General features: G+C 59.7%; 1 protein-coding gene and 1 long non-coding RNA gene across 27 annotated transcripts in view; one reads left to right on the forward strand and one right to left on the reverse strand.

Moving 5' to 3' along the window:
• Positions 1-14,061, forward strand: part of ARHGEF10L (Rho guanine nucleotide exchange factor 10 like) — a 168,867-nt gene that overhangs the window by 64,509 nt on the left and 90,297 nt on the right. For all 26 annotated transcript variants that reach the window (XR_015150051.1, XR_015150052.1, XR_015150053.1 and 23 more), the window contains 2 exons: positions 11,320-11,411; positions 13,103-13,186. Coding sequence is in view for 23 of the 26 variants with exons in the window: in XM_086364407.1 (XP_086220533.1) it covers positions 11,320-11,411; positions 13,103-13,186 (176 nt within the window). In the remaining 3 variants the exon portion in view is untranslated. The remainder of the gene's footprint in view (positions 1-11,319; positions 11,412-13,102; positions 13,187-14,061) is intronic.
• On the reverse strand, positions 9,671-11,379 carry LOC147377243 (uncharacterized). The gene is made up of 2 exons (XR_015150072.1): positions 11,241-11,379; positions 9,671-9,953 (listed from the first exon to the last, which is right to left on the reverse strand). It is a non-coding gene; the product is annotated as an uncharacterized LOC147377243 (long non-coding RNA).

Here is a 14,061-nt window from a genome sequence, read left to right on the forward strand (position 1 = left end):
GCTCAATTGTGTCCAATTCTTTGGGACCCCTGTGGACTGTAGCCTGCCAGGCTCCCTCTGTCCTTGGGGATTCTCGAGGCAAGAATTCTGGAGTGGGTTGCCATTCCCTTCTCCAGGGGATTTTTCCCTACCCAGGGATTGAACCCGGGTCCCGTGCACTGCAGGCAGATTCTTTACCATCTGAGCCACCAGGGAAGCCCCAAAAGTCAGACTGTTCGTATGCAAGGTGGAAAAAGTGAAGTGTCCCTTGCACTGGATTGTAGCTGGGAATTAATAGCTCTCTGGTGTCACCCGCTGTCCTGGTCTTTGCCTTCGCTGTTTTTCTGCTCCCTTTCCCGTGACTGTTGTTGGGGACTCTGCCCTTCTCCACCCGGGAGCCTGCCTGAGGCAGGGCAGCCTAACCGCCAGAAGTCTGGGTATTACATCACCCTCTGGGCCCAGCACTGGCCACAGTCCTGCTGTGAGTCTCAGTCCTCCAGGCCTTGGTTTTCTCATCTGTAAAGTGGGCCATTGCTGCCTCCATAGAAGAATGAACTGTTGGGTCAGACAGCCGGAGACACTGCAGGCGCCTAATCGAGGCAGTTTTACCTCTGTTTTGTCTGTGGTTTTGGCAAGTTGGACGGTGCATTTGGGGGTTGGGGGCCATACAACCCAGGTCTCTAAGAGCTCTGGTCACGGCTGCTCACTGCCAGGCTCTGGGGACCTGGGGCTTTAGAGAGTCCTTTCCCCTGGCAGCTCAGATGGTAAAGAATCTGCCTGAAATGCGGGAGACCTGCGTTCAATCCCCGGGTCAGGAAGACCCCCTGGAGAAGGGAATGGCAACTGACTCCAGTATTCTTGCCTGGAGAATCCCATGGACAGAGGAGCCTAGCAGGCTACAATCCATGGGGTCTACAGTCCATGGGGTCACAAAGGGTGGGACATGAATGAGTGACTTTCAGTCTCACTTCTAAGGAAAGCCTCAGTGGTTGATGGCCCTGGCATCTGGGACCTTGAGTTTAAATCCTGGTTGCTTGGGTTGGGAGGTGGGGACGATCTGAGCCTCCTTTTATTTTCTTGGAGTGAGCTGAACCTGGGGAGCTGACTCAGGCAGGTGTTGCCAACCTGGAGATGCGGCTTGTGGCCCGGAGCCCCTGGAGCCAAGGCAGTTCTGGATTCAAATTCTAGCCGAGGAGAGCTTGTTTGTGCTCATCTGCCTGATGGAGTGGGAGGCCCCAGGATGGTTTCTGCCGGGCCTGCCCCTGCATGACTGATTACGGCCAGAAATAGGGGCCAGGCTCTCCTCCCTGACTGGAGACATGAAGTGAATCAGTGCTCCGGCACTGGCCTGGCAGTCCCGTCCTGGGTGACCTCCCAGGGGTTGTGTCCCTCCTGGGTGAGCCAGGCATGAAGCCGCCTGCAAACTCCATCTGGGCAGGGATACGGACGCGTCCAGGTGGGACACAGGAGACGGGGTGCTGATGGGGAGGGGCTGGGGGGTCGTGGCTGAGCAAGGGAGTGTGAATTCACCAGTGGAGAGAGGGGAGGGGTCTGTGTAGACAAGGAAGCCGCTGAGGGGCCTGTGTGTGCGTGCGTGTGTGTGTGTGTGTGTGTGTGAGAGAGAGTGCGAGAAGCTATGTGCAGCCAGCCAGGGCTCCCCTCCCAGGGGTCTGGCTCTTGGCTTTTCTCCGGACACCCTCATTCCCTGGTCTCTGGGTCAGGACATGGCAGCCCGGCCTGGCCCTGCCCACCTCTTCGGTGTGTCCTGGAGGCTTGGTGACGGTGGCCAGAGGGGGTGTCTGGCCGGCACTGGCCCTGCCCAGAGGCCTGGTCGTGGCGGCCCCGGAGCTGGTGCTGTGCTCTGTCGAGATGGCCCAGCAGGTCACCGGGTTCTGGGGAGGAGCCCAGCCTCCGCTCTACCCACGGCCTGCCCTCCACCTGCTCCTGGAGTCAGCCCAGCCCCTGTGAACACCAGCTCCCGGAGCTTCCAATCCTCCCTGAGCCCTTCGCCAGCCGGGTGGCTCTGCGCTGCCTGGGAAGCTCTCTGGAAGGTGGAAATGGCACCCTGAGGAATGAGAGGCTGGTGGGGAAGCGCTCCATAGCCACAGTGTTTGCTCCTGCCCCGCTCCTGACCAGCCTGGATGTCCCCAGTGCCGTGGGCCGGGGGGCAGAGTGCACCGGGCCGCTGAGTCCTGGCTGGGCCTGCACCCCCAGCAGCTGTGGTGGTTAAAGACCCTGCCTGCCAGCGCAGGAGGCTTAGGAGACTCAGGTTCCACCCCCGGGTCGGCAAGACCCCCCCTCCCCCCGGAGGAGGGCGTGGAAACCCACTCCAGTGTTCCTGCCGGAGAATCCCATGGACAGGGGCCTGGCAGGCTACAGTCCTTAGGGTAACAAAGAGTCAGAGACAACTAGAGGGACTTAGCATGCGTGTGAAGAAGCATCACTTTGAGATCCCTCTCTGGGGCAAACATTCACGGCCCCGCGGAATGTTGACGTCACTGGGAGTCCGGAGACTTCCAGTCCAGCCCTTCACTTTGCAGGCGCGGAGACTGAGGGGCGGGCCTGCCCCCAGGCACCCGGGGAGCCTCCTCCAGAGTCTCTGCTGCTCCCAGCTTCGCTCCCTCCCTTCCTGGTCTCCGTTTACTTAAGTTCCAGCTTCTTCTCCAGACGGTGAATTTCCACTCTGGTCTCCTCTGGGAGAAGAGCCAGTCCAGATCGCTTTCCTTCTCTTTGTTATCTGAGAGAAAGGGGGAAAAAATTTTGATTTTCTTTCTTTTTTAAAAAAAATTTACCCCAACCTAGTCACTAAGCAAACACTGCTTTGAAAAAACAAAACTCCCAAGTGGACGACATTTCACCTCTTTTCACTGCGTTTCCTTCACGGTCCCTGCCCCGAGGCTTGGAAATGGCCCTGGGCTTTGCTGGGCTGCCTGACTCCTGAGCCTGTTAGAGTCACTGCCCCCATCCGGCCGGGCTGCTGCCTCCCCGGCGTGGGGAGGGAGGGAGGCAGGGCCGCTCCTCACCGTCTGCATCCCAGGCGGGAGCTCGGAGTGTGAAGTGAGGCCTGGAATCCGGGGTTCGAGGGCCGGGAGCTTGGTTCTGAGCTGCACGGAGCTGGCTTCAAGTCTCAGCCGTTACTCGCCAGCTGGGTGTCACTGGGAAAGTTGTTTTCTGAAAGTTCTTTTTTAATCAATAAAACGGGGATGATAAATCACTAACACGGGATGATTCTGTGAAGTGTACATAAATCAACGTTTATTCGGTGCTGTCTTCTCCTAGCGTGTGTTGGCTGCTCCAGATGTATTTACTGCTGTTCTTCTGGGTCCTGGTCTGAATGTGACGTTAGGGGAACTCGCTGGGGCCTGCCCCGGAGGAGTCAGCAGCCCTGGGTCTGAGCCATCTCCCTGACTGTGCTACAGAGGATCACAGCTGGGCCGGCTGGGCCTATGTCATGAGGAGGCCCGAGACCGCTGGGGGGTCCGGTGACCTGGGCAGGGCCGCTGGGTCCATCTCTGGCCTTTAGGCCTGAGGACTTCCCCGTCCCTTCACCTGGAGGGGGGGCATTGCCTGCTGGAGGTGGCCAGGCTGATGGGGAAGCAGAGTTGAGGGCATTGATGCCAGTGTGCTGTGCTAAGGCCCCTGGGGCGAGTTCAGGGTCGTCCCCCGCCTCAGTCCAGGGGTGAGCATGGCTGGGACCGCGCCCATCCTTCACAGTGCCCGGCGGGCCGCGGCCGCCTCCTTTCTCCGCGGCCGCCATGGTAGCAGCTGCTGCTGATGGTAGCGACGATGGTGGTGGTGTTTACTGTGTACCAGGCACCAAGCTAAACGCACAGTCCCATTTGCGTCTCCCCTCTCTAGGAAGTGGCCAGTTTGTTACCCATTCACAGGTGGGGAGATCGAGGCTCAGGGAAGTTGGGCTCTGCCCCCCAGGAGTCAGACAGACCTGGCGTTGCAGACAGATTGTGCCTGTTCATTCACCAGGGCTTCTCTGAGCAGAGGCCAGCTGTTCGACCATCACGCTACCCGCAAGGGTGCACTGACGACTCTGGGTCCTCGCTCAGGACCCCAGACCTTGGTTCTTGCTGGGGGATGTGGCCGGCTCCACATGGACAACCCCCTTCTGTGTGTGTTTACTGGGGGTTAAGAACTCTGCTTCCTGTGAGAGCTGACCTGACCTCTCTGAGCTCTTGGGAGAGTAGTTTTCAGCTGTCACTGGAATGACGCATAGACCCCATCTGGGGAGCCAGGCAGAGCGGCCTCGACTCTGCCCGTGTGCTTCTGTGCTGTGCCCTTGAGACGGAAGCAGTCGGGCAGCCCCTGCCCCTCGGGCCCACACGGGGTCTTGTGATGGTCGAGGGTGGGGTCTCTCTCCTCCTGCAGGGTGGCTCCGTGGGGACAGGCGGTCTTCGCGGTGGTGGGGGGGTATTTTGTTTGCTGCTCGGTCCTCACGGCTTAGCGCGGAGCCCATCCAGGGCCGGTGCTGAAGGCATCCCCGTTGAATGAACGAGGGTTCCGATGGGCAGGGGCCAAGTAGGGTCTGCAGGGCGATTCTCAGTGTCTGTGAAAAGGAGCCCAAACTGTGCGGAAGCAGAATCTCTGAACCAGGCTCTGACTCGAGGCCAGCGGGGCGAGGGCGGGCCAGCGGGAAGGGAGGCCGCCAGCGGAGGCGCTGACCCGGCCGCTGCCGTGGGGCCAGCCGCCCCCTGAGCGCTCTGAGCTGTGCGTCTCCTCTCCCCGTGACGCAGCCCCAGGCAGCGGGGCCACCCGTTGTGCCCATTTTGCAGGTCAGAACTGAGGCTTAGAGCACTGAAGCAATTTGCCCGAGATGTGGCCCAGCTGGTCAGTAGCGGGGCTGGAGCCCGTCTGACTGCAGAGCCATCCGTCAGTGCAGCCTGCGGCATCGGCCTTTCTGGTGCATTTTGAACCCCGTGAACTCAGGGCCTCCGTGAGCGCCCAGCACGGGTTTCTGGCTCCCTGTTTTCCTGGACGCAGGCTGCCTCTCACCCCTGAGCCCTCTGGATTTGTTTGCTTTTCTTGCCCGGTTTTGCTGTCATCCCCACAGCCCTCTGCTGCCTTGGCATTTCCTGTTGGCTCCCAGCCTGGCTGCAGGGACTCTTAGTGGCTCCTGGGGGCCCTGTCCTGCCCTTTCCTGGTTTATCCAGGCAAGATGGACTGTGCTGCCCACGGGCTGGCATCACCTGGGTGGGCCCCGTGGGATCGCGAGGATTCCCATGCGGGGGGCGGGGCAGGGTCAGAGAGGGATCGAAAGATGCTGCGCTTTGGCTTTGAAGACGAGGAGGGGCCACGAGGCAGGGCTGCTCCAGAGGCCGGAAGGAGACAGGGAATAGATTCCCCCTGAAAGCCCCCAAGGAGCCAGCCCCGCCAACACCTTGCTTCTGCCCCAGTGAAACGCTCTGTGGGTGCCTGACCTCTGTGGCCGCAAGATGATGCACCGGTGTTGTGTGAAGTTGCTGAGGGTGTGGTCGTTTGTCACAGCCACAGCAGGAGACCAACGCAGCGGCCCTGGGAAGAGGGGCCGATTGTGGGTCCCCTAGTGCAGCCCGAGAGAGCCCTCACGGCTCCCAGGGGCTTGAGCAGCTGGCGGTGGCGCTGGGTTCACAGCCGGGGGGTGGGGGTCAGGCAGGGGCTCTGTCTGCTCTTCCTCCGGAGCCCCCTGCCCACCCAAGTCAGCTCTTCAGCCCCGTTCTCCACCCCTCCAGCCTGCCTCTCTGTACTGAGTGCCTGCCGCGTGCCAGGCACTGTGGTGACCGAGGCGGATAGTGCTGCCCCCGGGGTGCTGATGGGCGGTGCCTGGGTGCGTTTATCAGCTCTGGAGCCGCGTAATAATGGCCTGCACGTCTTCTGCACGTATTACTCACCAGGCCCTGTTCTAAGAGACTCGCCCGCCTCCATTAATCCTAAAGACACTCTGGTGGGGGCTCTGTCATCCCCGTTTTATAGGCGCAGAGAACACACGTCGTCAGCCTGAGGTCACGGAGCCGGGAGGAGGCAGAGCCTGGGTGGCACCCCATCGGCTTCCAGACCCTTCCAGCGTCAAGCTCTGCGCTCCCACAGGGATCTGGCTTCGATCCCGCCGGCCCTCCACATCCGGGACCCGGTCGTTGTCTGATCTGCCTAACCTTCCGTGTGGTCCCTGTGAAGCGGAGGCTGGATGAGACGTGAGGACTAGACGCTGTCAGCGAGCTGCTCGCCTCACTCAGCGTCTCCGAGGGGTGCGGGTGTGTCCGGGGCGGCTCCAGGCCACCGAGGGGCCCTGCACCGGCCAACCGTTGCTCAGTGTTCCCTGGGGTGTTTGCCTTCTCCCTTTCTTTCTCTTGATTTCTTTTTTTGGTAATAGTCGTGTATATTTATTATAGAAAAGTTGGGAAGTACAGAAGATGACATACTAAGAGTGACCTTTAATTCTAGCACTGTGTGTTCCTGCTCGGCTTCTCTGCTGTGTATATGAAGTGCGTGCGCACACACACACACACACACAGACACACACACACATTTTACGGACCCATGGTTTTATTGCATGTGCTGGTTCCCGGCTCACCTTTTGATCTAATTACAGAGGGTGAGCGTTTTCCCACGGGAAGCTGTAGTCAGCACCCCACAAGGCTCTTGGCTTGCTAGGAGAGCTGTGTCTCTCTGGGGTGTGACCTCAGAGCAGATGTCAGGCAGGGGGTGCGTGCACCCCAGGGCAGAAGGCTGGGTCTGCGCAGTGGGACCAGGGTCGAGTGTTGAGAAGGCTCCCCGGGGGTCTTGGTACTCACCCCCAGTGAGGGCTGTCTTATAGACACCACGTTGGGGGCCCCTCCTCCGACTTCCCTGGGGGTTCTGCCCCTCTCTGTTCATTCCATAAGTGGATGTGTGACCATGTGGGGGGTGGCACGGGACAGGAGGGCCCAGGACCCTTCCGTATGTGAGGTGTGGCCGGGCTGCGTGAAGAGATGAACGCGCGCAGGGACCCCGTGACTGGGGGGGTGGAGGGGAGGGGGCAGGGAAGTGGTGTCCTGGGCAGACCCTCTGCCGACAGGTCCTCTTCATCTACTCCTTCTTGGAACCCTAAGAGGGAGGTACTGCCGCCCCATTTCACAGATATGGAGACCGAGGCACAGGCTGGCACTAGCAGCTGGACATGTGTTATCACTCAACCCTCACGGCAGGAAGCAGAGCAGCTGTTCACCCTGTCGCACGGCAGCCCCGGGACGTTAAGCCGCTGTCCTGGTCTGCAGCCACGGGCGTAGCTGCGGTCTTATCCAGGGCTGCTGGCTCCGGAACGTGTGTGTCTTCCCCCTTAAGTCTCAATCCCCAGTTCTCCACCCTGTCGGCACGTTGGAGCAGCAGGAGCTTTAAATATGCGATCCCTGGGCCCCTCTGGACCGACAGGACAGAATCTCGGAGGCGGGGCCCGAGTCGTCTCAGAGGAGCTTCCCAGGGGACCACAGTGAGCGCGCTGGGAGCCTTCTGCCCAGGTGACTTCCAGGGGCCTCCTGGCTTTAATGTGCCACACGAGCTAGAAAATGGCCAGGCTGACACCTGGCAGCAGGCTTCACCCGGGCCAGCGGGGTTTGCCTTTCTTCTGCGCCTCTTGGATTTCGGGACGGTGGGAGTGGTGCTGTTGGAGGGGCGTCTCTCCAGGGGGTGATGCTGGGAGTCGGGCCGCGTCGGGCAAGCCCCGCCACCCCAGCCCTCCCTGCCGTCTGCTGCAGACTGGGTGTGCTCGAGGCCTTATAAGGCTCATGTTATTCTGGTCCTTTCAGTCCCTAAAGGTGGAATTCTTTCCTCTTTCATATTTTTCATACCTTGTCCTGAAAAGGGCTTCCCCGATAGCTCAGTTGGTAAAGAATCCGCCTGCAATGCAGGAGACCGCGATTCGATTCCTGGGTCGGGAAGATCCCCTGGAGAAGGGAAAGGCTACCCGCTCCAGTATTCTTGGGCTTCCCTTGTGACTCAGCTGGTTAAAGAATCTGCCTGCCATGCGGGAGACCTGGGTTCAATCCCTGGGTTGGAAAGATCCGCTGGAGAAGGGAAAGGCTACCCACTCCAGTATTCTGGCCTGGAGGGAAAAGGCATCAGGAACACTGTGTGTGTGTGTGTGTGTGTGTGTGTCTAGGTGCCTGTCTGTGCCCAGCCAGCCAGGATCCTCAGATTGTACTCATCTCAGGGGTCTTCTCCCTGACAACTCACTCTGTGTAGCCTCTGGAAAGGGACCCCGGGAATCTGCTGAGCAACTGGGCCCACCAGCAGAGAGGCTGGGGGCACTGCCATTCTCGGAGTGGGGCTGGGTTCCATCCCTGGTCAGGGAACTAGAGCCCCATGCCACAACTAAAGATCTTGAATGCCCTGTGCCCCAATTAAGACCTGGTGCAACCAGATAGATTTTAATTTAAAAATAATAAATAAATGCATAAAATAGGCTGGGGGGGGCGGGGGCATCCGTCATCACTGAGTGTCCCCCGAGCGAAGGGACTGACGGAACGGGGCGACCAGGACAAAGCAGGTCCCTGCTGTCACAGGACACTCACCCCCTCGTCCAGGCTCATCCCCGGAGAGAGAGGAGGTGGGCTCAGAAGGCGCCTTGAGCCCCGAGGTGGCCTCCTAAGTCTGAACACCGCCTTCGGGGCCTGGGAGGCCGCTCTTACCCGTCCCGCCTCCTCTTTCCCGCCCAGCCCCTCCTCCTCAGTTCCTCTCTGTGCACTTGGCTCCTCTCCTTGGCCTCTTTCCCTCCCAGCCCGTCCTTGGTTCCTCTCTGTGCACTTGGCTCCTCTCCTTTGCCTGCAGGTGACAGTGACCTCACCTTGTAAGACGGTGTCATCTAGTGGCTGGCCTTTCTGCACCTGCAGGCCGAGAGGCATTAGACGTGCAGGAAGCTCAGATAAGGGCGAGATAATTGGCCTCTTATTGCTTTTTTGTGGCTCTTTCATTATCTAAAACCTTTGGGGAGGCCCCAGGAGGCGTGTTTGCCCGCAGGGAGAATTAGATTTTGCTGCCAGGCAGCAGCGGGGAGGGGCTGGCCCTGGGTGGGCACAGGGTGGGTGGGGCATGGCTGTGGCACGCAGCCAGAAGGGCCAGGGCAGGTGGAGGCCCCCAGCCTCATCTCCTGCCACGCCCACTGCTTCCCTCGCCTGGGGGGTCTCTTCCCTCCCCCGCCTGGTGTGGGGGCAGCAGAGCTGGGGTCCAGGACAAGACTTTGCAGGTAAATGGCGGCTCTGGTGCTTGCTGGTCAGGTGATCTGGGGCAAGGTAACTGCCTATTCTGAACCTCACCTTTCTCATCTGTAAGATGGTCATAGTAGGACACGCACTTGTCCTCAAGCATTCTGCAGAGCCCTGGGTGCAGAGGAGATACTCCAACGTGCAGGGCAGGTGGGGTGGTGGTCTGTAGCCAAGCCTGGGAAGGCCTGTCCACCCACGGGCACCAGCCTCTTCCTTCCTTAGGGGCTCCTGGTCTCTCTGCTTCCTTCGGCCATGGGGACAGTCAGGGTAGGCGTGAAGGTGACTGTTAGACCCCGCTTCCCCACCCAGGAAGGCAGGACCGGTACCCTGGCAGCTGCTCAACAGAAGCCCGAGTCCAGACCAGCATCTGTAGCTGGGCCAGTGGCTTAGACCTACGCTGCCTTGCTCAGGGGCCACTAATCACATGTAGCTATTTAAATTACTTAAAACGAAATGAGACGAAAAAATAAGTTCACTGTGTTTTGGTAATGTGCAAAACAGGGGCTCATATTTTCAACCCAACCGTGGCTTTTAGTATGTCATAAAATATTTCCAGATCCATTCTAAAGCCATCTGACTTCACCCGCAAATACCCACATCCGTTCTCGATGTCACCTTTCAAAATTATCCAGGGCCTGCTGTGTCCTCTAGTGGAGACGCCTGGGTGCTGGGAGTTACGATTCCTCCAGGACGGAGACTTGAACTTGTGTCTCTGACTCTGTGTCCACGCTGAGTGCTCTTTCTCTCTTTCTGAAAAAACGGGTGGGAGAGTAGTCAAGCATGGGCTTTATTTTATTATTATAAAATATTTACTTTATTTACTTTTGGCTGTGTCAGGTCCTAACTGTGGCCCACAGGCTGTTTCTTTGTGGCACAGGCCTCTCTCTAGTTGGGATGGGTGGGCTCAGTGGTGGTGGCCCGTGGGCTTCGTTGCTCCTGGCATGAGGGATCTTAGTTCCCCGACCAGGGATCGAACCTGTGTCCCCTGTACTGGAAGGTGGATGCTTAATCCACTGAACCACCACGGAAGTCCCCTGAGCTTGGGCTTTTAAAAAAACCGCAAGCAAACCCTTCCCACCTTGGGGTAGTTTCAGATTTGCGGAGACACTGTGAAGCAGGCAGGGCTGCACATACCCCCCCGCCCCGCACCCCCAGGGCTGACGTGCAACACGAGCACGGGCTACGCGTCAAAACCAAGAAATCAGCGTCGCCGCCTCACCACTCCCCGAACTTCTGACTTTACCTGAATCTCACTGTTTCTCTGCCTGCACTCTTCTGTCCCGCGACCCACTCAGGGCTCACGTGGCGTTCAGTCGTCATTTACCCTGCTCTGCTCTGCGACACTTTCTGGGTTTGTTTTTGTTTGTTTCACGATCTTGAGAGAGTTGAGGTGTAATGGGCAGGTGTTTTATAGAAATGTCCCCCAGTCTGGGTTTGTCTGGTGTTTTTCTCACGATTCGCCTGGGGTTATGGGCTGGGGTCAGAGCCCCACAGGGCTGAGCACCCTGTCGTGTCATATCCGGGGACACAAAACCTGTGTGGTGTCACTGGGGATGCTCTCTTGACTACTCGGTTACACTGGAGTCTGCTCTTTCCCCACTGCGTTCCCTTGGCGTCTCTCCTCCTAGGAAGCACATCTCTGGTCCAGCCCATCCTCAAGTGTGTGTGGGGATGAAGCCCTGCTTTCTGTGTGCAGTCTTTTGAAACTTTGCAGGTCCTTGTCATTCAGATGCAGCACTCCCCACCCCCAGTCATAGCCTCCGTTTTGTATGTGGAGACTGGGGACACGGAGATTCCCCCCAGGTCTGCCCTGGACGAGGAGAGTCAGGGTGCCCTGGCCAGGAGCGCATCTGATCCTTGTCAGTTATCACCGTGAATACGTTTGACCTTTATGCTCTTGTAAAGCAGCAGGTCGGCTTTGCAATGCCTTCTAAAGGTGAGGACGCCAAGGGGGGAAGGGGCTTGTCCGTGGCTGACCCAGCCGTGGCCTCCCCAGCCCTTCTGACTCCCAGCCTTGGGGGTGAGTGGCCCTGTCACCTGGTGAGGAGCTGCCCGAGGCTTCGAGGAGCCAGCTGTCTCGCCCTCCTGGCTCACGGCCCCGTTTCTCGTCCTGCAGGAGGCCGGCCGCCGTGAGCAATGGGGACGCTGTGGACGCAGCTTTCTCCGAGGTCCAGCGCTCCGGCTGGAGGCGGAAGAGTTCCCGTCGCAGTAAGTCCCCCTCCCTACCCTGCCCCCCAGGTCTCAGCCCCAGGAGGCTGGTGCCAGGAGAGCCCCCCTTCTCTAGGCCAAGGGAGCTGATTCGGGCTCGTGCTCCCTGAGGGGCTGTCCTCGCTACATGGGCTTAGTGGCAGCTCTGAGGCAGACGGGCCACTGCCCACCCATGAGACTCGCCCCTTTTGCCACCCTGGAGCCATGGTCCCGGAGTAGATCACACATCCAGCTGTTCATCTGTCCCCTTCCCCCTCAAGCTCCTACAGGTCAATCTGGGTGGTGGGTGTTCCCCAGTGCCCAAGATGAGGGGGTCCCTCTGACAGCAGTACCAGACACATGGGTGGGCTCTTATGGTGCAGAGAGCAGGTGCCAGGAGGAGGGTGGGAGCTGAGAGAGCCCACGAGGACCGAGGCAGAGTGCAGAGAAGCAGGCGTCAGGGCCAGAGTGTTCAGATTGAGGGCGAGGGGACGCCTGGCACCGGGGAAGCAGTGAGCCTTGGTGTGGTGGAGGGGAGGGTCTAGGGGTGAGCAGGGCCCGGTGAGGCTGCCATCTCCCCAGGTCCTCCCAGGGTGTGTGGGGGAGGCCTTGGAGGCCCTGCTTTCCCGAAGGTGCCAGGGAGACAGCCATGCGGCCATGTCTGCATTTCAGTCACATCACTGATACTCTGGGAGAAGGTAGTGGGCTGGAGGCTGTCCAGGGGAGGCAGGTGACATCTGGAGCTAGGGACCTGGAGAGAGGTGGGCAGGTCTGAGGGCCACTTTGGGGGCAGAATCTGTGTTGATGGGGAGGGGCAGTGAGGGTCCTACAGGGCTTTGGGGACCCTGTGACCACAGGAGGCAACACAGGAGGGAGGAACTTCAGAGTCCATCTGGCCCTCTGTTCCTGGAAGGCCTGTGGGGTGAGGACAGGCTCCCCTCAGGGGTGGGGGCTGGTTTTCCAAAGCCTCTCTCTGCAGGGCTGCACGTCCCTAAAGAGGGCAGAGACTGGGCACACAATTTTAGGGGGCAAGACCTCTGTAAATATTCTGTTTTGGGAGCTACTAACATGGGCAGGGTGTGTCTACCCAGCAAAGTGTTAGGAGAATAGCATGCTCATTTGCTGATTTTTTTTTTTTTAACCAGTCAGGACCCCACTGGCTGAGTTTTGGGGGACTGTCCTTAACCCCACTCTCCAAATCCCATCATCCCCTGCTCCGTGCCATCCTGTGTACTCAGGGTGGCTGCCTTGCCCTCCCCCGCCGCTGGGTACCAGGTGACTCCTTTGGGGCACAGGGTGGCTGCCTTGCCCTCCCCCGCCGCTGGGTACCAGGTGACTCCTTTGGGGCAGTCCTGGGGGCCTGGGCGGCTGAAGAGGCTTCCGGGGCCGGGGCTGGGTCCGCTTCAGGTTCTCTGCAGGTGCGATCAGCCAGGTGCGCAGGCCTGCTGAAGCAGGCGGGGCTTCCGCAGCCTCTGGGAGGGCTCCTTGGAGGACTGGGGGCGGGAAGAGGCAGCTGTCCCAGTCTTCTGAGAGCAGTGGCCGGCGGGGGCTCCCCAGGGGCCGGGCTGCAGGCTGCTGGCCTGTCCGGGCCGCGGGGACGCGGGCGGGCGGAGCGAGCTGCCAGCTGGTGCAGTCCTGATGTCAGTCTGGCGGCCGCCTCCCGCCCGGCGCCACAACCTCATTCGTGCTCCCTCCCTGTCCTTCTCTCGCAGTCGAGCGGTTTACTTTCCCCGCCGTGGAAGAAGATGTGATTTACGACGACGTCCCCTGCGAGAACCTGGACGCCCAGCAGCCCGGTAAACCTCTTCTCTCTGGACAGAGTGGGGGACGGAGTGGGGAGGCGGGGCCTGGCGAGGGTCTCCTCCTGCACTTCCTGCCTGGCCCTACCCGGCGCATGGCCCCTCCTCCCTGTTTTTAAAAACTGCTGCAGTCAAACCGGGAAAGTGGGAGCCGGCTGCTGGCTGGCCGCCTGGGGCGGAGCTAGGGCTGCATGGGCGGGGCTAGGGCTGCATGGGGCGGGGTTGGGGCTGCATGGGTGGGGCTAGGGCTTCAGGCTAGGGCTTCAGGGGCGGGGTTAGGACTTCAAGGGGGCGGGGTTATGGCTCTACGGGGGTGGGGTTAGGGCTCTATGGGCGGGGTTAGAACTCCATGGGGGCGGGGTTAGGGTTCCATGGGAGCGGTATAGAGCTTCCAGGGGAATATTGGGGCTTCAGGGGGTGGGGTTTGGGCTTCTCTGGCAGGGGGTTGCTGGGTTGTGGATCCCCGACTGTGTCCGATTCTTTTCTAAGTCGTATCCCACTCTTTTGCAACCCTTATGGACTGTAGCCCTTCAGGCTCTTTTGTCCAGATTTTCTAGGCAAGAGTACTGGAGTGGGTTGCCCTTCCTTCTCCAGGAGATTTTCCAGACCCAGGGATCGAACCCGTGGCTCCTGCCACATTTCCAGCATTGTAGGCAGATTCTTTACCGCTGAGCCATTGGGTTCTGTGGATCCCCAGCCAAGTCATTCACTTCTCCGTGCCTCCATTCCTCCTGAATATGGGTTAATAGTTCAGACATCCCAGGGCTGTTGGAAATGACAGATTGTTAAAGCTGAATGCAGCAGGGAAGGCCTGGGAAAGCCTGGGCCCTGCTCTGAAGACAGGCCCCTGGTGGGCTGGGAAGGTGGGGAGA

The sequence above is a fragment of the Bos grunniens genome, chromosome 2 (genome assembly GCF_055505025.1).
Source record: "Bos grunniens cultivar Pamir isolate PY7600 chromosome 2, Bosgru_T2T1.0, whole genome shotgun sequence".
In the NCBI taxonomy this organism is placed as follows: domain Eukaryota; kingdom Metazoa; phylum Chordata; class Mammalia; order Artiodactyla; family Bovidae; genus Bos; species Bos grunniens.